The 23609-nt window shown below is 43.2% G+C and overlaps 1 protein-coding gene across 8 annotated transcripts in view; it reads right to left on the bottom strand.

The window, feature by feature from the left end:
- Chb (chromosome bows) overlaps positions 1–23609 on the bottom strand; it is a 33611-nt gene that overhangs the window by 5388 nt on the left and 4614 nt on the right. For 3 of the 8 annotated variants that reach the window (XM_071794757.1, XM_071794758.1, XM_071794759.1), the window contains exons 2-16: positions 18399–18504; positions 17652–17823; positions 17386–17562; positions 17103–17179; positions 3788–3819; positions 3617–3701; positions 2846–2923; positions 2171–2328; positions 1844–2080; positions 1391–1644; positions 1101–1291; positions 802–927; positions 483–599; positions 277–372; positions 13–193 (exon numbers count right to left, since the gene is read on the bottom strand). In XM_071794757.1, coding sequence (XP_071650858.1) covers positions 13–193; positions 277–372; positions 483–599; positions 802–927; positions 1101–1291; positions 1391–1644; positions 1844–2080; positions 2171–2328; positions 2846–2923; positions 3617–3701; positions 3788–3819; positions 17103–17179; positions 17386–17562; positions 17652–17823; positions 18399–18504 — 2087 coding nt within the window. Of the gene's footprint in view, positions 1–12; positions 194–276; positions 373–482; positions 600–801; positions 928–1100; positions 1292–1390; positions 1645–1843; positions 2081–2170; positions 2329–2845; positions 2924–3616; positions 3702–3787; positions 3820–4168; positions 4563–8483; positions 9187–17102; positions 17180–17385; positions 17563–17651; positions 17824–18398; positions 18505–23609 lie in introns of those variants that run through there. The other 5 variants (XM_071794761.1, XM_071794760.1, XM_071794762.1 and 2 more) reach the window with 5 other exon arrangements.

Genomic DNA, 23609 nt, shown 5'->3' with positions numbered 1-23609 from the left:
TATTGTACTTACCTCAGTTTGCTCGCGAAACTCCTGTCTATTCCGAATCTCTGTGGACTGGGCTCGCGACTATTACTTGTGCTGCTAATGGCGTGTCCGGATAATCGCCTTGGTCTGCCTATCAGTGATTCGCCTTCGCGATTATACGTGGCGTAACTTAATCTGGACGACGGGGAACCCGATCTACTACTAGCTGTTGTAAAAAAAAAAAATTCGTTAAAGATTCACCGTTGCACGTCTCTCTTTTTTTCTTTCACAGAAAATTACAAAACGTACGTTGGGATTGTGAAACTCCCGACACTCTTGTCCTCGTCCTTGCTATTCTTTCTGGGCTAGCAACCGCATTGGGATCCGGAGATTTACTAGGACGAGCTGATTCAATATAAAATACAGTATTCATTACATATGCATCGATAAAGAGTTATTCCAGTGCTCAATTTTATCTTTTGATTTCATGGTGAATTTAATAAGATATTACTTACGAAGTGCTGCTGCTGCTTTCTGTCTGCTCATATTCGCGTACATCAATCTCGCTTTCGCTCTCTGAGCAGCTTGCAAATCAATCGCGCTGGTGGACCTAACTCCTGGCGTACCTCGATCTGCAGAAGTACAAGAAAAATTAATTCTGCGGAGTATCAGCTTTACGTTTACATCAACTTCTACTTTACAACTTCTGTGCAAGATTAAAAAACAGAAAATCAACGATAACAGTTCCGTTTGTGCATCTTTCTTTGCAATGTGACGTAACGACATGTACAAAGTGCGATCTATTTCTGAAGAAAATGACGATATAACAATTACAGTGACTGTCTGTTGGTCTTTGTAGTATCGGGATACCAGATTGACGATAAGACCGAGGCAAGGACGGAGTACGTCTGAGCGGACCGTGCGGTTGACCCGTGGTCTGATGCAAATTTTCCGTACTACCTTCATATGTTTAATGTAAAGAAGAGAAGAAGTCGCAAAGCAGCATGAAAACAGAGTGACAAGTCCTTTATATTAGGATCGCAGCACGAGTAACATTAATATATTCAATCGCAACGTAATCCGTTTTAATGGAGCGTTTTATAGCGAGGTAATAAACAAGCGGAAGTCCTTACCTGCCGCGCTCATCACAGGTCTGGCTGTACGTGGACTAACGCTCGACGATCTCGCATTAGCTACGACATTTAAGCTGTTACTACTGCCGCTATTGCTGAGAGACATCAAGGAGCGTTTGTACGACGCATCCAAGGTATTAAGTAGTATTTCAGCCTGCTCTGGAAAGTGATTTCTAAGTGCCCAGTATGAGCTATAAAAAGCGATAAAATTATCAACGTTATTAAATTGATCTCGTCGTAAACGAAGGCAGGCATCGTTGGAACTTATCCGTCCACAAAGGACTACTTACTTCCTGGCAAAGACTCGCGCTTCCGCGTCGGAATCCGCAATACCCTTTTTGATCGCGTCCGGCAATATTGTTATGTGCTTCTGCAATATCTGCGTAGGCCAGGTCTGCAGGATTAAAGCCAGATATTCCCAGGACGCCCTGCGAATATCTTTGCTCTTGCTGTTCACGCATGATATAATAATAGGCACATATCGACTGCAGTAGGTATTTTGAAGGATAAAGCGAACTGCCACCGCACCGGCTGACGCCACGACCTAGTTACCGTGAAAATGGCAAGTGTAATTAAATTCTTATCTTCTATGGATTACGTAAAAAGTAATGGACACGCGAACGTCGTAAAATTCTACGAGGTATAAGTGTTCGTAGTAAAGATACGTAATTAGACTGAATATAGCGATTTGGACAATAATAGGATCTAAACGTAGCAGAGATCTAGCATTCCGTGAGACTTACCTTGGCACTGTTCTGTATGAGGTTCATTAATGTGAGCAAAACCGCCTCGCCAAAATTGGCGAATTTGTTCTTCAGGCTCTGACTCAGAAAAGCGAGAGTTATACACGCCTCTCGCACTACTTGGGATCTAAGGTCGGTGCATGCCTGCTCGAATGGTCGCTGTGCGTTCTTTAGGCACTCGTGGAAGTTTTCATAGTTAGTGCCACCAGCGAGTATAATGGCTCTTAACTTTCTCATCTAGGGGAAAAAAATAAAAAAAATAGAAAAACAATGTATAAAAAATTGTCAGGCCACGAGAAGAAAATCTCGTTTTCTCGCAATACATACGCTATCCATCCTCTGTTTCCAGTCCTTTTTATCGTCACCCACAGTATCTCTGATGACCTTCATCTGTTCTTCAAGATCCTTCGCCGAGAACAAATTGACGGTAGGCACGTCCTCGAACGAAGTAATAAAGCATTCTTCGTCGACGGCTCCGGCTTGCGCTGGACAGTTAATGATAGTTTTCTTTATATTCACTTCAATGCGGATATGTACATGTGCGCTAAAGAATAACAATTGTTTATAAAAACTATACTCTTCATGCTTTACACTTTCAGAAACTATCAGTGAATATGATACTAATTCTAAAAGTTACACAAATTGCTGTGAACAGTGCTCAAGCGATCGCGAAATGCATTACAGATTAACAAAAAATGATGATTGCACGTGATAATAAATAAGCACTGTGTAATTACGTGTAAAGTTATAGAGATGAAAAGCGTATGACTGATCAAGAAGCAATAACGCGCAGGGCATTCATTATCCTAATTAGGGAGAAATTGATATAATTTATTGACAACACTCTGTGTTGCAGAAATTATTGGCATCTAGGGTTCTAAATTATATCAACAGCGCGATTATCTATGCAGTTATTTTCTCTCGATCGGAAATATCTCTGGATTTTTTTCAAAATCTTTTCTAGAATAGTAATTGCCAATAGTATATAGAATTTAGATATACCTGTTGTCGATCTTACTGACAGAGCTCTTTTGATGGTTGTTGCCCTTGGGACCGTGTTGGATGAAATACCAGGAGGAGCTGTTTCATGCAAGCGAACAGTTAGCGTATCCTCGTCATCGAAACGTCAACATAACATTGACCTTTTGCTGGCGAGTTTCTCTGACAATGTATTGTTAACAAAATGCAGAAGTAAAGCCGCAGTTGCGGTTAAAACTAAGCGTAAGTATAAGGATTACGGCATCCCATGTGCGCCTCGTTTGACGAGAGACCGGTGCTTCTGTGACGTCGAGTCAATGCTGAGTCATATATGACATTCATATACATTTCGGATGGAACATAGAGACACATCTCAGGTAAAAATACACGAGACAATTGCTCACATAAAAAGCTCTGATTTATACGACACAAATTAGCAGTGCTACTATGTATTATCGTTTCATACAAGTGATATCGATGTTTAACATTGACATTCAAGCCAAATATGACACGAATACGTCTACTTTTTATAAATTATAAAAATAACTCGTTCCACGTATTTACATATATTTACATATATTGCTACTTGTCATTTTCACATCAACAGCTACTAACAAAAAACGATTTTAGAGAAACTTGCTTCACTGTTGTTCTACTCTTGCCATATATATCATGCTTAAAATAAATAAAAAAATAAATTCAGAATATCAGATTGACGATGTAAGTCGCAATAGTAATTAAGTGACATGGTGAGAAGGTGACATGTAAAATACATTCGATAATATTTGGATATACCTAAGGCAGAGGATGGTGTTTTAGCGGGCCCAAATTGACCTCTTTTCGGAGGCAAGTTCAGCCTCTTAACGGGAGCCGATTTGATCTGCAATAGACATTATTTTTTCCTCTCAAGATGTTATTTCTATTTATAAACATGCAACGAAGCTGTCTTTCGGATTCCACACTTACCGCTCTATCGGTTTCGTCGCTATCTTTGCCAACTGAAACAAAAGAGAAAGAAAATCGTCACAATCGTGATTCACGCACCCTTTCTCGCTACACAGTTCCAAAAATAAATTAAAAAATTTAGAAATTGCGCAAACTTGAAAAAAAACATGTTAAATATTTAAAAGCAAAATAATAATCTAGAGAAAATAACATTTTACTATGCCCTACGATTCAGATTCAATCGATATCGTCTGATTTTGTAATAAAATGACAATGTAGGTTTTCTCTCAATAAATAAAAATTATCACTGCTATAAAAAACATCTGTGTATATCGTGAATTAATATATTACAACTCTACGTCACAAGATCGTCCCTTCGCGCAGCAGAATCAATTCATGTACCTAAATCTGGATACAGCCAAGGCGGCTTGTGGATGTCGCAGTGACATCCTCTCGCCCTTGCACCCGGATGCTTCACTATATTATCCCATTGCAGTATCCACTTGCTGCTCGCGTCCCACAATTTCTTATCGATACTGGGATATTTCTTTAATCCCCGATGCAGGCAACGGTGCCCGCACGGTATCAACACGTCGGCGTCGTTCATCGCGATCGATGTGCACGATACTTTAGTCAGCATGGCAAGGATAAATTCCTCCACATGTCGCGGGAGAATTATAACGTTGACATTTCGCCAGCGTCATCGTCATCTTAATAAACCAGTTGCGAGTAAATTTTTTTTCGCCTCTGTCCTCGGTCGCACTATAATTTATTTTTTTTTCTTTTTTTCTAGATGCTGAAATATCAAAATAATATCGTCGTAACCAAATTATTAATTTGAAGAAAAAAAAAATTAAATATTTAAAACGCATTTAAAAATTTGTGACTTAATTTAAAATAAATTTATTTCTGTCTAATTACGCGTCTTTTAGAGGAGACTTCATAAATATCTTTCTTTAACCTTTAACCAGTACAATGAAAGACAAATAATCAATCGTAAAAGGGAAATCTTAGATGTTACGACGATATTTTTCCGAGGATGCGATAAAGAGCCCGTTTATCATGCGCAATTAGCTGAGTTATCTAAACTGTCATGTATCGATATAGCTAGCGCTTAAATTTATCTCTTTCGATTCGTCGAGGAATTCTAATGAATGTCGCTCGAACTCAAGAAAGTGTAAAAGTCTCGAAATATTGTGGGGAAACTCGCGGTACGTGCGAGCGACGTGCGCGCAGTGAAAGTAATCTTCAGTCGTTTTTCTTTTCCCGCGCGAGCCACCTCGCGGCGAATTAATTTCTACATCTTAATTGGATTCCCCGCGAGCGTACCTCATTAATTTGCCGCTCCACGCGAGCCACTCATTAGATCGTCTAATCGCGCGTGTCGGATGCGCGGATTTAACGAGAGGGGGATTAATCGATGCTGGATTTTGTTTTACAGACCTATTCGTAATAAAAGACTGACCTGAACGGCTTCATGGCCGTTAAATTTCTAATAACATTATTTTAATAATCATAATTAGCGTCATTAAATTTAACTAGGTAGATTTTAAATATTTAAGTGTTTGCGAAATTGCTGTTTATCGATTACATATAGAATGCGAATTTATTTATTCCTTCCCGCTTTCTCCAAAATATTGCAATTTATTCTGCAATCTTGCAATTTTTTTAGGAGAGCATCCAATCGATAAAGATCACGAAACTCGTCGACAATATCAAACGACATCGCTTAATAAACCATCCAGGAAAAAATTATTGGAATTATTGTGACGCAAACTGGTAATTTGTGGCAAACGGCAACTGTAAGCGGCAGTTGGATCACTCTTTATATATCTCTCCCTGTCGGATTTCAAAATTGCCGGCGCGGCGTAACAGTTCCTAATGTTTGCTCTTGCCTTTCTCGCAGGCATCATATTATCTACCTCTCGAGCATTCTTTGCGGTTGTACGCATGCACGCGCTCTCGCATTAAAAGGCTTCGTAATATCCAGTTGCGTTCACGGTGGTAAAGATTCCTTCTTCTCCTGCAAGGCAGGCTCTCAAGAGTTTGCCGTATTACTCGAGTTTCGTTCGTGTCTAAACCGCTAATGAGCTTTAATCTCCATATTACCCCACACCTAAAATTTGTTACGTTCGTGACGGTTACATTTCTTAATAAACAGATGATGTTATAATCCTAAAAATTTGAACGGTTAACAAAGTGCCTATACCAATTTAAAAGTCACCGACACGTTGTTAAGAGATATCGCTAATCAAAACTCGCCGTGCGAAGGATGGATGCCCGGTTGATTTCTCCACGGAACCAGTTCAATGTTCTCCGATAACTACGAATTCGCATACCTGGCATTACCGACAACGACCGATAGTCCAATAACAAAGCGAACTGTTATTACACACGTCGCTAATAATAACACCGGCCGGAATCGAGAATGCGATAGGCAACCGATTCCTCAGCTGTCGGCCGACGCGCGATCGCGACCCATTTATTAATATCTTCGATACCGGCTCCGGTGTTCTCCGGTAACAATACTAACAATGCACGTGCATTCACACGCGCGCGGCGTTACACGTAACGAGATCGGTTAATGGGGAAACCCATTTTCTCACGTTACAGATAGCATCGTCTCGCGAGCCTTTTCCTCTCGAGTTCCATCGTTCATTCAGATCTCCGCGCGCCCGCGCCGTTCAGATATTCCGTCGAGTTTACTTGCTGGCTGCCGTGTCGGGAAGTTTTGAAGCTGCAGATGTTTGTACGTTTCGACAATCTGGTCTCGAGACTCTGGAGTAAACATGACGGGAAATGTATAGACGCGTAGTATCTTACGCTTGGAAAACGGAAGGAAACAAGCCCGAAATTATCGATTCTGACGTACCTACATGAAAGAACTGTTATCGAGGGAACGAAAGCTGCAGAGTGAAACGAGTCAAACTGAAACGACGCGATAACGCATCAAGCCCACTTGCGAGTGAAACGCGCTCCAATTTTACGTGGAGAAACAAACTACGTTTTCGAATAACAAACGCTTAAACAAGAATCACGCCACGCAAAGAGATCTATGTTAGATTACGGGCAACTTTCAGCCTGGCTGAATTTACCGGTCTCCACTCGATTTACCTATCTTGAGAACAGACATTTTTTCGGAACGGAAGAGAAGAAATGTGTGTTTGGCTTACATCAGTTTGTTCCTCAAATTCCTTAAATGTTCCTTAAATTATTCGTCGGAGACGGTCGTGGTTTAAAAAAAAAAAAAAAGAGAAGAAAAAATCATCGTGCTTCCCGGAATCGGTTGCGTCACGCGATCGGCCTCTATTACGCGCAAGCCGATTACCGCACACGTGCGCGGGCATTTATCGCCGACATGGATTAGCATTGCTTAGTGGTAGACTAGCGCGGATATCGCGCATAAAAAGGGACACCGAGACGTGTATTAAATCACGCAAAAACCCAAGTAGACACCGCCGTTAGAACTACGCCGGCGAAAGATCGACAAGCGCGGTTCCGTCGCTAATTACGGCGTGACCGATCGAAGATCTTGATTAAGATCCCCGCTTTATTTATCCCGATCCCGAATAAATCGTGACGAGGCCGGTTTTGCGCGCCGGTCCGCCTGGAGTTTCGTTTTACGCCTCGTTATAAGGCGATTTAGCCGAAATAATGTAGAGACGTTTCGGCACTTTGTGCAGTTCCGTCGAATTTCGCGGCGCCGAAATCGCGCAGTTCCAAACTGGTTCCGCATATTTAACAACGATTATACATTAAGGTTTTTTTCCTTCCTTTCAGAAATAAACGGGCGGGCAATACGTCGAAGGAGAATGCAGAATCTCGTTCCTCGCTTTGCGCAATGTCGTTGTAACGCAGAAATTAAAACAGCGCTGAAAGATTGCCCGAGTGAGTAAACGCGATCTCGCTTTTACGCTCGAAGTAAATGGAATAATTAATGAAAAATGCCGATGAGGGCGTTCGATTTTGATTTCAAAACGCGTCGTTCCCTTCACGCGTGCGAGGAATCGAGAACGAAGTAATGTTTCCCCGAAAGAGAAGCGAGACCGAGAGACGCGACGCTCATTCAGTTACATAATTAAGGCTTCTTCTCCACGCCTGCGTAATAAACGTGAATAAGCGTTTTTGCATTAACAATACCCCGTGCAGCAAATGCCCGAGCGAATCTAGTTCATCGCACGGCCGGGAAAGTGCATTAATAATTCCGACTAGCAGCCTCGGCACTCGGCAGTTTCGCACTCGCCGACGAACGCACTTTTGTTGATTCCCCCCGACACAACACACAACACACGTACGGTAAACTCCTTATCTTTCTCAAAGCGGGCCCGAAACGTGACACAAATAGAAACGCCGACACGGTGCCGCGAGCCTATTCGAGCGGGACAAAAGTTCGACGACGGTATTATTGAAAATTTCGAGGTGTGAGGTAAAAAAAATCGTGTTTCTAGACATTCGACTTCAATTCTCAGCGGTGTAAGACGAGATTTCGAGTCGAGACTTTATTTCCGAGATTCAACGATCCTTCTTGAGGATCGGAACTTGTTTACGCGATTTCGGACATCGATCGTGCCGCGAAACAACGAAGATATTTCGATGCTCGCTGTGAAACTGGATATGAGAATGATACCGCCGATACCGCGTGATTCTTTTCGGAATAACATGGCTCTCGCTCGCATCCCCGGTGCTTTTCCTTCAGCACTGTCTGACTGTCTCTCACCGCAGCCGCAGGCGCGAAACAATCGGACTCGCGCAAGCGAGTCCTATGCAGCTGCAGCTACGAGGCCGAACGCTCGCCGTTTGTTTCACAGAGCTCGGCCGTGCACTGCGCGAACTCCTTCGATGAAGACGACGAACCGATCGTAATGATGGTTAAAACGTCGCACCGTCACGTGATGATAGGTCTCATCGATAGCGTCGACACGACACAACACGACGCGACGCAACACGAAGCGATAACGCACCACGCATGCACTTATCGTTAGAGAAGTTTCGCGCGAAGTAAACACGGCGGCCTCGCTTCGCGAAATGGTCGAGCAACAGTCGAGCGGCGTTTATACAGTCACAATGTTGACGGGAGAACACGAAGCGGTGCACAACTACGAATGAGAATGCAATTTTCGATTGCACGTAACACGAGGAAGAATATCGCGCACTCCTCGTTACGACAATCGCGTTTTTCGTTTTCACATTTCACGGGAGAAGATAGACATCACCATCGCGCGTCCTCTCGGCGTCTCGAGATGATCGCGATCTCACGGCCGAAATCACGAGGACGCGCCACGTTTCTCGCACACGTGTCACCGGGGGAAAAGCGCGAGAGGAAGCGACGCGACTCAACAATACATTGCGAGGCGAGGGCTGCCTACAACACAACGGCGTGCGCGTCTCTCACGTTGCTAAACGCCGACTCGTTCGTTTACTCTCAACCGCTGCCGAGAGTAAGCGCTTATGCGCGGAACGCGAGAACGCGAGTAAAGCCGCCGTGCCGAAGGAGGGGGTCCCACACGGACCTTCCCCTATCGTTGGTGCCCCGCTGGAAGGGGCCAAAGACCGTAGGGATGAACGAGGAGACGCGGGGCCTGCACGGTCACCGCCACCGATTCCGGAAAATCAATGCCAGCGGAGCTATTGTCAAGTGTGTCATTGGGGGACAACGTGGTACAGTCACGAAAACGCAGTTTTCGCGAGGTCGGATGGTGCGTGGCCTTTGATCATGCGCTAAGTGACGTATGTCGCGCGTGTAGAATTGTTAAGTTACACAGGGATTGTATTCCAAGTTTTTCGTCTGTATAAATATCCATCGCGATTAAATTCGCAATATGTTTTAATTTATTTCATTTTATAATAATTGAGTTTCGTATATTTTATCGGAAAGCTTCTCTTTCAAATAAAAAAATTATATATTACATATAAATATCATTTCTAACGTACAGAATGCTTAAAAAAATGTTAACATTTACATTGAAGTAACTTTTTAAAAGAAATAAAACTGATAACACAAAATATCATAGTAACAAATGTATTTCGTCTTCAGTCTCCACTTGTTCATCATTGTCAACACGTTCTTCGAATGTTTTTTAGGTGGTTTCCTGAGGCATTTTCATATAGCCCTAAGTTACTTCCATAAAAATGTTAACATTTTTTTAAGCACTCTGATGTATAAGGAATAATATAAACATTATTTCTTTTTTGTTGAAAATCCCTGTGTACTCATACATGTTGAATACGACAGAAAAAATGAGGGTTACGTCAATTCGAGGTCGTACACTTTACTGCATTAAAATAATAATTAAAGTTCTCGATCGTCGTTGCATTATTCTCCGTGGCAAGAAACTTTTATTACATCCCGAATGCTAATACGGGACGTCTCGCGCGGCGCAATCGCTCGCAAAAGTAACCCAAGCTCGATCGGCAAAAAGATATGAAAGCCGAATTGTCCTGTCAATAATTAAAGACTAATTGGCAAACGGGATAATTAACGCCGATCTCGCCGACAAGAGCAAGAAAGTCGAAGATGTCGCAATCGCCCCAGTGATGCACACGCTCGAGCGTGCGTCAAGCTTTCTGCCTTCGCCGCTTTGCATTCACGTGCGAAGGTGCAAACTGCGTCTGGCGTGGCTTTCGTTCGGGCTTTCCATCAGGGATTAACGTCCACTGTCCAGAGACGAGATCGACCGAGTTTCACCGTCGGAAGCATAAAAGACATCGAGCGATCGAGCTCGGACACTGACTAATCGATTTACTTCGTCGGACCGAAGACCCGAAAATGTTATTTGCCGATCCCCAAGTATGGCTAAAGCTGATCTTGATGATAAATTAAGCAGCTCATAAAAGTCAACGATTCCTTAATACACTTCATTATAGATACTTATATAATTTAACTAGAATTACATTAAGTAAGTGGAAAATTTGAAAATAATAGGGAAACAGTAAATGTGTGCGTAATAAATATATAAAAACATACACCATATGTGAATTTATATGTTATCTAATACGTACTTCTTTGCCACAGTCTGCTTTCGAAATTGCAATTTATTATTTTTTATTTCCTGTCTAAATCTTCAGCCGAGCCCTGCGTATGAAAGAACACCGCCGCGCCGATTTCGAAAGAATCGACAAATTGACCGCGATGGGAACAGGTGGGTGATTGATGCGGTTCGATTCAATTTGCGCGAGTTTTAAGTCCGTCGGTCCGGCGACGGCAGAAGCGGTCGAAAGTGAGAGACGAGGGAAGGGAGAGAAGATTAATGTGTGGATCGCAAAATAAGGCTCGGTTATGTCGCCTCGTGATAAACAAGAAAGGACCGGAGAGCGCGCGCCGTGTCGAAATGCCGCCCTCGTAAATCTGTCGTTAAGTCCATACGCATGTTTCGGATCGAAGACACGTGAGCGTGTGCGAGACGTTTCGCAAGATTCGCGCGAAACTTCGGCTGGATCCTTTGACGAATTTACTTTCGATCGACTCCCCTTCTTTCGCGACAATTCCGACGATCCTGAGATCGCAGAAATATCTAAAGATATATATCGAAAGTCGTGATTTCAGCCAATCAAATCTCAGAACTCATAATCTGGAATTAATTTCAAGCGGGCTTTGATTCGTCGCGAATTCCAGGAGCTCGATAGGATCGATGCGAGTCGATCGTGTTTCCACGGGAAGCGAGATGATAAATTATTGCTGGCTGAGTATCGCGCAACCCTTAATTAACGCGCGACGCGATGCATTAAGGCATAATTAAGCACGAGATACAGCTTGCGGCGGCCAGATCAAGCGGATCGATATACGATTACAATACTCAACTATAATCGACAAAATTACGTCCTTGCGCGACGTATTCCTCGATATAATTCATATTTATCAGCATATCTCGAAAATATATCGTGTACTCGATCATTATTACGCATTAAATTTGAAAAATAAATCCGTCGAGGTTTAAAAAAACACTTAAACTCAATACCAAGAAATTGTTTAAAAAATTTTAAAAATATTTTGTAAAATTCTGCGATGTCTCGGTACTCGAAAGAATCTGTCGGACCCCGATTGCGCAGCTTTAGGGTCAAGCGACGCTGAATAGTTCAATCATTTGGCGTGATATAAAATACCGGAAGAGCGTATAAACGGCCTCAATCCATCGTGGCTGCGCCACGATTTCCACGATGCAACAACCACCGTGTCGCGAAATATTTCGCGGCTTCGCAATTTTTCTAGATGCCGTCAGGTGTGCCGGCGAAAAAACTGGGCCAACGCGCGTGCAGTTTCCCCCCGCAAGTATCATCTTCCTTTCTCTCTCCCTTTTTGTCTCGCAATTATGCCTGCATTCGTATGTACGATGGAAGTGGTATCGGTAATTACACTTGACGGTATAATTAAGGTATATGCAGCTGCGTGGGCCGAAGGAGTTGTGTTTTCTGTTCTTTCGCGAAGCTCGCTGTCGATGCCGTGTGCCGTGTCCGCCTCCTTAGAAATTCAGCACGGATATGCGTTACGGAACGGAGTGTTGCGGAAGAACGGGAAAAGAGTCAGAAAATACACGGCTTCCGGCGAACGGTTCTAGCGCGCGTTTCCCGACCGTTCGGGTGTCCTTGGTGAAAGCGAGTTAGTAACTTAATTCGTTGCGCTAATTGGCGTCCGTGTGCGCCTGCGAGTTTGCGATGTTCGAGACGTGAGAGAGATGTGATTTGCGATATGAAAATTAATCGTAGAACATCAGGGAACAAACGTCCCCGTTCTTTAGAAAATGGAATAAGATCGTCAAGTCGTTCTCTTTGTAAGAAGTTGGACGTTTCCTGTCTCAAAAGATATTTAAATAATTTTAAGACTTCATCTCTTCGCGCGACTACAAAGAAATCCTGAATGAAAAGATAGGGATTAGGATATTCAGAGAAACACGACCGCGAGCACGACCGTCATGGTATATAAATCAATTTAGAAGAGAACGCCATTTACGGTCCAAGCTAGAACTACTGTGTTCTACTAGCTAGAAGCTAGGCTACTAAGCCTAATAATATTTCTGTGTATTTCCAAGTACACATAGGGAAAAATGGCAATTGAAGTTGCGGGATCCGTCGAAAACCATAGTGGCAAGTCGAAGGCCAACTTATGATGAGCAATCGCACGTCGCGGCCACTCGCAAGACAAGGATCATTACGGACACTATTATCGACGAAAATAAGTCGACGCTTGAATTCCGTTTTTTTGTGTTTCGCGTCGCAAAACGAATGAGACGTATAATTGGCTGCTAAACTAGGTACTCTCCGAACAGTCCGAGCGACCTTCGCCAAGCGAGGAAATAATGATGCCTCGAAAATACGCAGGAAATTGACAGCATTGATCGTACGTGAAAGACGGCGGTTTGAAAAATTATCGCAGGCTGATAAATAAAGACGGATTTGGTGGAGAATTCTCGGTAGACCTTCGTCGATTTCCGTTTTGCTCCTTTTTCCGACTTTTATCTCATAAGACATAAAAGATACTTAAAGAGATTATCATCAAATTAAGATCCTATCCTTGATCGATGCAATCTTAATACAAACCAATTTATTTGCCTCGTTCGCGAGTTAAATCCGCTGCAAATTTTAATATCGTGTTAAAGTCAGTACAAGCGCTTCAAATATGATGAACGAAAAGCACAGTTCGAAATCTAGCGTGGAATAATTTACGCTTGTTTTAAAGACGCACTATACTCATGAATAAGAGACTGCCAACTAACAGACTTCATTACGATAAGGTAAAAACCTCGGGCAAAACAGGGCACATAGTTCCGGGAGGAAGAATAAGAGAAAAGCCACGGTCGATTATAGATTTTCTGAGTGGCGTCACGCGCTATGAGATCATCGGCATCGGAAAATGTGAGCGTTGATTCCCGCGTGCGAGGTACTGCCGTTAGAAAGACGACGCTAAGAAGAATCGCCCACACGGCCTCTGCACCCAGAAGGCAGGCGATAATACCTCCGCCGTTACATAATAGCGCATATACATTGCGCATAATCGCACATGAACGCTTATCGTGCGCGATGCCGTATGTCACGGGTTAGACAAACAATTACTGTACCATGCATTATAGAGCAATTTATCCCTTTTTTATTTGAAAGGGAAGAACCATGACACAGAGATTCTCCAAGTATTCCGATTCCCGATCGCTTGATTGTCTGACGAACCTCTCATCGTACTTTTAATGACGTCTTACCAAGAAAATCGTAATATAAAGACACGAATTGATGTCATTAACGCTAATCGTAGATAAAAATTTAAACAGAATTAATTCTCTCTTCAATCGACTTTTCTGTGAGAAATTCGGACAGCTCGTTTCGTTGCCTGGTTACGCAAAGGGTAACGGGGCAACGGTCAAAGAACGCGCGATGAAAGGGCAGCAGCTGGGCATTATTCTGTATTTTCATATCTGATCGTGCGCACACCGGCGCGGCGCAACGTGGAACCGTGCGCTGCTCTGCGGAGATAAATCTGCGTGTTACCCTACCTTTCACTTGCGCACGTGTGCATTGCATCTCGCTGCCCTCGGGGTAAGGTCGCATAATAAGGCGCGAGATTAAAAGCGGGCGCGGGTGGCGATGCGAAATTCACGACGCGTAACGGGGTAGTTTCCTATCGCGTGACAAGCCGCGGGAACGCCGGAAGCGAATTGTACTCGCGAGGATTGACACGCTGTAATTAAAGCTACTGCGGAGTCTAAGAAACAATAATTTAAAATTTAAATCTATGTTAAGATTTAATTTAAATTTAAATCTTCGAGGTTTTGCTCCATTTGAAGATCGATCTTAGCAATTTTTATATCTATACCTGAGGTTTGTAAATATGTACATAAGTATACAAGTAAAAAAATTGTCAGTTTGTTTTACAAAATATATATATATTTTTTTTTATGATAAACACTTTTTTTTATCATCGCGCAACTTTTATCGATTTTATTTACATCATTTCTATTTTAAGTTACGAGAGAAACGATTCGAGAGAAACGTTTGACGCGTTTCGGAGAGATCGCGTGGTGTAATCGTGCCTTAACGCGAACTTCTAACACAATCGCGCTGCACGGGGTCACGGGGAAAGAGAGAGCGAAAACGAGACTTATGCAAATTTTTGTTCGCTCGCCGGACGCGCGCAACCTTTCCGCGTCACATAACTTCGTGGATACCGTCGCGATGACGATTCTAATCGGCGTATTCGCCGCAGAAATTCTACTGCGGTGGGTTACCAAAAAAAAAAAATATTCGTCCCGCGGTTCTCATTGGTATTCGACGAACGGGAATCTGGTCGTCAAAACACGGCGGACGGGTGTCACGAGAGTGATTACGTCACGATGAAGTATGTGTAAATCATAAAAAAGTAGAAAATTGAATGTACGCAAAGCGTTAGGCAAACGTCGTTCGCGTTTATGCATGAATGAATAAGACAGACACCGATCGATGTATAACACGGCCGATCGGAGATTAGTTCTTCAGAATTATTCTAATCGCGAGAGTAAATTGAATTTTCTTCGCGCGGCATAATTTCGATTAAATTATACGTTTTCAAGTTAACATACGAGGCATGTTAGATGTGCGTGGTATTCGATGGAAACGCTAAGATTCTGTAACGTTGCTATAGAGCGCAACTTGTTCAGGAGGCTGAAATATTCATAGATGCGTAATCAGTGTATAGAACGCGCCGCGAGTCGCTCTAATAACGCCTGAGATTGATCCCTTCGGACTTCGCCATGACCGGAAGTTCGAATGTCCATGAAAGGGATGGACGGCGCTTCGCGGAAGATCGTCATTAGCGCTTCACGGCTATTTTGAGTTCTATTAATATCTCTGAAATCAAGCGAAGCGCCGTGGCTTCTCCTCGCCAAGCCCAGGTATGATCTAATCGTGATCGTATATGCGCAGGGTGTAGCAAGGAAAACAGTTGCGCATCTTTGATCTTCGAGAAAGAGAGAGAGGCGTGAGTTGAAAAAATTTCGTAGAATCTACTTAAAATTCATTGAATAACGAAAGTGTAGAATTCTTAAACACGCCACATCAATATGTGCCATCGATTCTAAATGCTACTTTCACCAGGATGATAAATAGCCTCGCGTTAATTGTCAGTAATTATTTAGTAAACTTTTCTATCAACATTTATGTCGCGACAACAGCGGAATGTTTAATTACTTTGATTCGTAAGAGTAATTTATATTAGATGATAAACAATCTTGTCGAACGATGAGAACTGCCTGGCCTTTCACGGAACTACCGCGAATAACGCGGTTATTAATGATAGAAACTAATAATCGCACGATGCTCGAGAACGAGAAATGTCGCGGAACTCCAATAAACCTTGGAGGAGATGAAGATGATGCAGGCGCGAGGATGATATTTGCGGACTGTTGCAATCGCGCGCATACACGAGGAAGTCCCTTCTCGAGCAACTGCAACATTTTGTGTTGCGATCGATTACGCAAGCGGAATGCTACGGCGGTGGCGATTCTCGCCGGACGAACTTTTGCTCTCGTCGTCGCGTCTCGATTGATAGGAAATAATCTCCGTTGTCGAGACGCGAAGGTGCCAAGTGTGCGGTTGTCGGCGCGACACGTAATATTCGCGACCGAAATTCGAACGGCCGACGAGCCGAGACGCGACGTTACAAGGCCGTCCGTTTCGAAGCGGGACAGCCTTAGTTTCGGTATGGATTACAGGCGCGGCGCTTGAAACAATATACCGATACGATGTATCGCACGCGGTTCTATCACTCTGTACGCAATATTATATAATCTTCCCGGCGCGGTGGACAGATAACGCGAATCAGCAACCTCGTTGTATCGTTCGTTCAAGAAAACGAAACTTTACGCGATGGAATGGCGCGAATGACTTTCCTCTCTCACGCGTGAACTCGGAACGTTACTTTGTTGTCATCAACGTCATTCATTTCCTTCGCCGGAAGTGTAGAGGTAAAAATTTCGATCGAGCTGAGATATCGACGTGTCATTAAATCGAAGTCAGCGACGAGGTACACGGTACCGTGGAAGCGGTGCGGCGTGTATTCTCGTCACATCGAGGAACACGCGGTCTTCGGTAAATATTCATGATATGTGCGTGTAACGCTAAGCTGCGAGGAGGACGAGGCGGGGCGAGCAGACAGGTGGAGGAGTCTTCCTGCATGCAAAGGCAGGATCGCCGCGTGATAAACTCCACGGCTGCGCGATGGCAGCACGATACACGCCTCGTGCGCACGTTGAATGACGATATGCGCCGCGTGGTATACGCGCGCCTTACTTTTTCGTCATCGTCGTCGTCGTCGTCGTTGTCGTCGAACTTAAATTAAGCGATACCCCGCAGCGTCAGAGAATTCAATCAGTCTACTCACCATCGGACGACATTGCCAAGGGTAAAAGATCACCAGCGGCCTTCAGTTGATCGAACTTATCTATTAGCAGAAGCATTCTGTAAGCAGAAGGAGCGAGCCGTTTACATAACGTTGCGATCGAGAATTTTATGGTTTCGTTAACGCATCGCGCCGATCAGTTGATATTTAACGAGAAGAAGAAAAAGTTTCTCGAACGACTGAATCACGATTAGGAGATACGCCATGAAATTCTATGCAGACCGAAAGCCGAAAGACAATCGCTTTCTCCGGCCATTTCACTTACTTGGCTTGCGGCACATTGTGCTTTCTTTGCAAATCGACGCGTAATCTATCGCCTACGTGTCGATAGATGTCCGCCAGCGTGTTCAGAGCAGTTTCCCGAACCTTTTCCGATGGATCAGACAGCAGCTTTACGATACTCGGGATCACCCCCGACAGTGCCATCTCGTCTGCTCCATGTCTGAAAAAATTCAAACGTTCCATTCGAAAAAAATCCATCATTTTTTATAAATATAATTTATTTCAAATAAACGTAGAATTGCCACTCACTCGTTCAGCGTTGTCGTTAACAGGATTAGAACTTCCTCCCGTAATTTTGCATTCTTGTGATTAAAAGCTGGACGAAGTCTATCCAAAAGATTCTGAGGCGACATGCATCCCTTCTCCATAATTTTCAGGAGCACCAGTTGCGCTTTCTCCCTGGTAGCATCTTTACTGTCACCTGTAACAAATGTGAATTTAATCGTCGATTCGCACACACGTGAAAATTGGGGGCGACGCAGCGTTCACGAATATCGTCGGTTCGCGTGCGTGATGCGTGACGTTTATTCTCAACGTCGGCTTCGTGGGACAGCTGAAAGCGATCGGCGCGGCGGACCGGTTCTCGACAAATATGGTGTACACATCTGTCATAGACTTCAACCTCATTAGAGGCGTTTAAACGTCACTTCGGTTCGTTCTATTTGAAACTCATTTAGCGATTTAACTATATGATTCATCCAATATGCGACGAAATGTTCGCGCAGCTCACTTTCGAGATACTTACAGGAAGAGGGGTATAGCTTTCGATATTAAAATTATCCGCGGTTATCTTTATATCGCGAGAGAATATTTGCAAGAGCTGGAATACACACGGGTATTCTATCGGTGCCAATTATCGGCTACGGACCGTTCGTGGAATTATCGATCGTCGTAAATAATAATAGAAATTTTTGATATCGCGTATCGTGCCGGCCGATTCCTCCTCGAAAATGATTTACGAGACAATCGGGTAGAACAAATACGCCCCGTACTCACCTAGCCTGTCTATCGTCGGCTGGATGATGGTGGAGATGTAAGGCTTGAAGTCGTGACCCATCCGATCCGCGAGATATGTGAGGATCTCTAAACCATTCTGGACAACCTGTAAAAGAAGAACACGTGCGTCGTTTGAATTTATGGTACATATCGGCCGATTATAGTCGCGGTGGCAATGATTGTCCTCCTTCGGTGGAATCGCGCCGCGCCGTCCGCGTCGCTTTCGCGCGTACCGGCCGGCGCGGCGCATCAAGGCGATCGAGGTCTACCGGTTAATTTAGCGAGTACAGAAAGTGTTTATACGGGACACCATTACGGTATATTAATTAACACTACCAACTACGGCGAAAATGCCGACTAATAATAGAAATTGCCTTGACGCAATCGGCTTTCGCATTCTTCGCGTTTCAGAAACGCGATTATGTCATTCAAAAAGTCGTTTCTAAATATATTTTATTTTGTATTATTGTATTATTATCAACAATCTTTATTTTATATCATTTAATATTTCTTTCGGATGGAGGGCGGCAGTTTGGTCTAATGGTAGAGCGCCAGACTCGTAATCTGAAGAACTAGATTCGAGTCCACTAGACCCATGTAAATATGGAATGTTTTTCCGAAAGCTGCGCCCTCCGTGCAAGATAGGCTCTTGTGCGAGCAAATTGGGCTCCGTCTTTCGGAAAGAGACGTTAAGCCGTTGGTCCAAAGGGTTAAGTGAGAAGAGAAGGGTAGTATTGGATGAGAATTGAAGAAAGGGTTGGGAACGTCCCTACAAAACGCCTTGCAACCCTGAGGGGAGTCAATAAACGTATTATCATATTTCTTTCGGATGGAAATTCGAAGAAAAAAAAGGAACTAGCATAAAACAGAGAAAAGAACATATTATCAAGAATCGATTATTTCTTCGAGTAAATACCTGGTAATTCATATCTAACGAGAATGAATCTCTTTTCGGATCACCTAATGACCTATATAAACGGAGAGGAGTAAGTCTAACGTCCATTTTTGTCAATGTACATTAACTTTAATCTTGGTTTAACTTATTTTTTATCTCTTTCTAGTTCTAAAAATTAGAAAAAGATGAAAAGCAAGTTAAATCAAGATTAAAATTGATGGTAAGAAATGAATATATGAGATCGTAATATTGACATCTCCAGCTCGTGTGATGCAACACATATATCGATCCAGTCGATCCAGAGGCAGACGAATCCCATCCTCTTGAAGATGGAGAATCGCATCGTGTGTTTCCGCTCACTCGTTATTATGCGAGTCTCGCCAGACGCGAGTGCACTCGTGATTACGACCTCAGTAATACGACACGCGCAAACAGAATGCCGTTTCTGTTAATCAAGAGAATGCACAATTAACTAACCAGCGAATTTCTAATCGAACGCTCGCAGTTTAGTGCCTGTTAAACGCGCGCGAAAGGCGACTGCATAGTAATTACGGTAGAAGTTATAATTAAGTAACGCAAACCATTAAATAACGCCAACGATAATACTATCTTTAACGTGTCGATTTTAATATCCTATAATATACACAACATTTATAACTACGCACCTAAAGAGGATATCTAGGTGAACCTTCGTAAATTTATTTTTCAATTAAGCAGCCTGTGTACTATCGCATCGTCACGAACTGCAAAAGTGTTGCGATGCAGTGCGGCGTTTAATACATTTAACGAAGTGCTATACATAGGCGTATAAACCTATTTTCGAGCCACGGGGTAAACGTTCTCTCAGGGCTATCGTCTGGCTGTGACATCATTGCTCACCACCGAGAGTTTTTGCTCTCCTCTTTAGTTTTGCTCTCCTGCGCCATTATCTTCAATCTCTCGATAAAGCTACACGCACCTCCGATCCATTCACGATCGTATCTATACGTATCACAAAGTGACTTCCACATTAAGTATATCTCTATGCTACATTGCACCGCGAAGCGTAAACATCTCGATAAAATCTATTTTGGCACACGTCTTTTCGATATCAATTGCACCAATTGTCTTTTAAGTAAAATAACGATATGCGATAATTACATAACGTTACAAATATTTGCGTTTAAAATAGTCTTTTTGAAAAGAAGCCCATTATATACATTATTATTAAACTATAAAAATCAGAAAACATTTTCCAAATTAATGGCATTCTGTATGTCCTCAAATGAAAATTTTCGGCAAGATATCATGGTAGGTCTTCGCACAAAGCAAACGTACGATGAAAGTGGCTCTTTGTAGCGAAAGGATTAAACAGAAACGACACGCGAGAAGAGTCATGCGAACTCGTATAGTACATATATATATACGATACGACTATGACCACACGGCCGCGGCGTGGGCGAAAGATTCACGGCCTTACTTGTCGAACTTGGGTGCACGATCCGTTAAAACTGTTGTTAGCGCTACGTGGGAGGCTGCGCACATTTCCCTCTGCACGCACGCAGGCACGCAGAAACGCATCGCGTGCAGACTGCAACAGTTGCGTCCGCGAGGCGCCACGTGGTCGGCGGAAACGGGCCCTCCGAGGGATACGTGCCCGTGCCCCCGTCGAAAATACGGAACGCGTATTTTCGGGTACGCGAGATATATCGGGTATCAAATACGTCGCTGAACTTCTTGGCAGTTTAACAGAAAAGCCACAGGAAACGAGACGAGAGATTTGTCGGCGGTTACGAAAGCGAATGTGGGAAAGCCGAGTCAATTTTCGTCGAGTCTCTTCTATAATAATATTCTATAATATTCTTAAGGCATCAACAACATGGAACGATTCATTTCCTTAGAATAGCAGCTCTCTTTATCGTCATAAAGTTCCTCGTAGGTCCGCGCTGAGATGCGAAAGGCGAGAAACGGAGAAATGCAAAATTTCATCGTGCCGAGAGTCGGTCGGTCGTCGCGCGATTTGCAACGGACTATATTTGGCAGCTCATATTCCTCGGTTATCTCTCCACCGTGACCGTAGTGCAGACAAACGTGCTTCAATGCGCGAGATAAAGCGCGATTCGATAGTGTCGCAGCGTATTCGTTCTCGTTTTATTACGATAATTCCGAGGCAAAGCGGCCGACACTGTTTGGCGTAGTTTCGATGTTACGGAAGATATCCCTGAGTACATACAAAATTCAAGGAATTCTAAGGTAATGATTCGCTCCGAGTTCACGAGGCGAACGAATTGTACGCGGCATTTCGTATAAAAATGAGATAAGCGGGAAATTTTGTAATCGTGCAGCTTGACTCTTGACAAATAAGTCGGTTGAGAGCCGCTTGAGATGGATTCGACGATGACATATGTGTCTCTGCGCTTTACCGCTTCTCGATCGCAAACATTAGAGTGCACAATATTGATATACCTTTTCTTTCCTTCGGTTTTAAGTCGTCGTGAATGTTGTACAAGTGTACGCAAGTAATGAAGTAACATTATGTAAGAGATGTAAAACGGTCGCGCTCACACCGCATGGTAACGCAAGTATGTAAAAAAACATCGAGGTGAGGGTGATGTCATACTTTAAATCCTGAAAAGGAAACATCTCTGCACAGCGGGGCAAAAAAAAGCGAGTAGAACGCGCGGCGACTGTAGACTGCGGTTCGGTTCGCGTTTTGTCCTGTGTCCTTGACATCGATACCGTGCACTCCGTGCCTTGCAGAAATGATGCAGCATATCGTCCCGTAAGGAGAGACATTGTTAAGTCTAATTACACGCGACGATTCACAGCCGGGCGACCATGGTTCGCGACAACAAAGAGTCCTTTGCGCTTTAAGACCCTACTTATCTACACTTTACGTCTTTGCGTAGCGACGTAAAGGCAATACGTTTCATTTGTGTCGCTCGCTCGACTGTTAAAATCAACCGAACAAATAAAGAATCCTCTTTCGTATAGATACTTATATAAGGAAAAAACTATTGTTAAAAATATTATATCTATAGTATATTACAAATTGATTTTATAATCTCGTACTTGTATTGTTAAAAAGCTCAGAATAACATGAAAAATATCTCATTGATGTAAATACAAAATAAATAAAAACGCAGAACCATTCTAGCAATAAAGATCTTGTCAGAAAATCTCGCGAGACTAAAAAGCGCAGAGGAAGTTTAACAATGAGCTACGTCGCCGGTTCTTTCATTACATTTTAAAGAACCGGGACAGAAAGAAGTAACTCGGGCTAACAACTATCGGGAATAACTTGTAAAGGAACCGTGTTTTATCTCGTTCTCTCGGCAGTCTGCCAAAATCGCAAATCAGAGTGAAAAGCGTTTCGTCGAAGATCAGTCCGCGATTTGTTTGGCGAGGTATATTCATTAAGAAACCACCGGCCGAGAAAGCGAAATTTTTTTCAGCGATGCATACCCTATTCTTACGACCGAACACAATGGATCGCCGCGTGCAGCGAACAGCTGAAAAGGCCCGCTTTTGACGCACTCCCGAGTACGTCATGAGTCCTCGTTCTTGTTCCCGCCCTGCCCCGAAGGTGAAAACGACGCGTGCCACTTGCGGATTCAATATCGAGACGGCAACAAGTGGCGCCGAACGATAATCGCGCATTCACGTTCGATCCTCGTCCCAAATTTTATGCGTCGAAATTAAGCGCGACACGCGCTTCCGCTGTCTGTATCTCATTCAGTTTACTGACGTCCGACTCGCCAGCGCGTTATGTGAACTGAACGAGGCATTGTGAAGGAGAGTGAACGATGGTCGTTTTCTCGAATCGAGTGGAAAGAAGGGTTTCATAAAATTAAATCGCAAGAGCATATTCTTAAATAATATAAAAGATACCAAGTCAACATTCGATATTGGAAATGCAATTTTTATCTTAATAGAGTTTTAATTAGCACAAAACGAGAGAAACTTAAAAAAGAAAAAAATTGTTTGAATCTCGAATGCAGAATTAACGTAACCTCCTAATTTTGGATCGTTGCGGAGATTACTGTAAAGATGCAGAAAGGAGTTATAGATAAAAACACGAAAGAAACGGAAAGGTGACGCGAACGACAATAAAAAGTTGTGCTAAAAATAGCAATGAACGCTCGATTGTATGTACAGGCGCACACGAGTACGATTTCGTTCGTGTACATGTGCGTATGTATATCAAACGTGCGAGTTCATACATAATGCAGGAGTTTCCAAATTTTGTCTGAAACTCGTTTCGGTTAGTTATTTATCGCGTTGTAAAGCAATTTTTATATATATACGCGAATGGAAAATGACGTAAGATGATTTAT

This window comes from Temnothorax longispinosus, chromosome 12 (assembly GCF_030848805.1).
Source record: "Temnothorax longispinosus isolate EJ_2023e chromosome 12, Tlon_JGU_v1, whole genome shotgun sequence".
Classification (NCBI taxonomy): Eukaryota; Metazoa; Arthropoda; class Insecta; order Hymenoptera; family Formicidae; genus Temnothorax; species Temnothorax longispinosus.
This window is presented reverse-complemented; position numbering and strand designations above follow the sequence as displayed.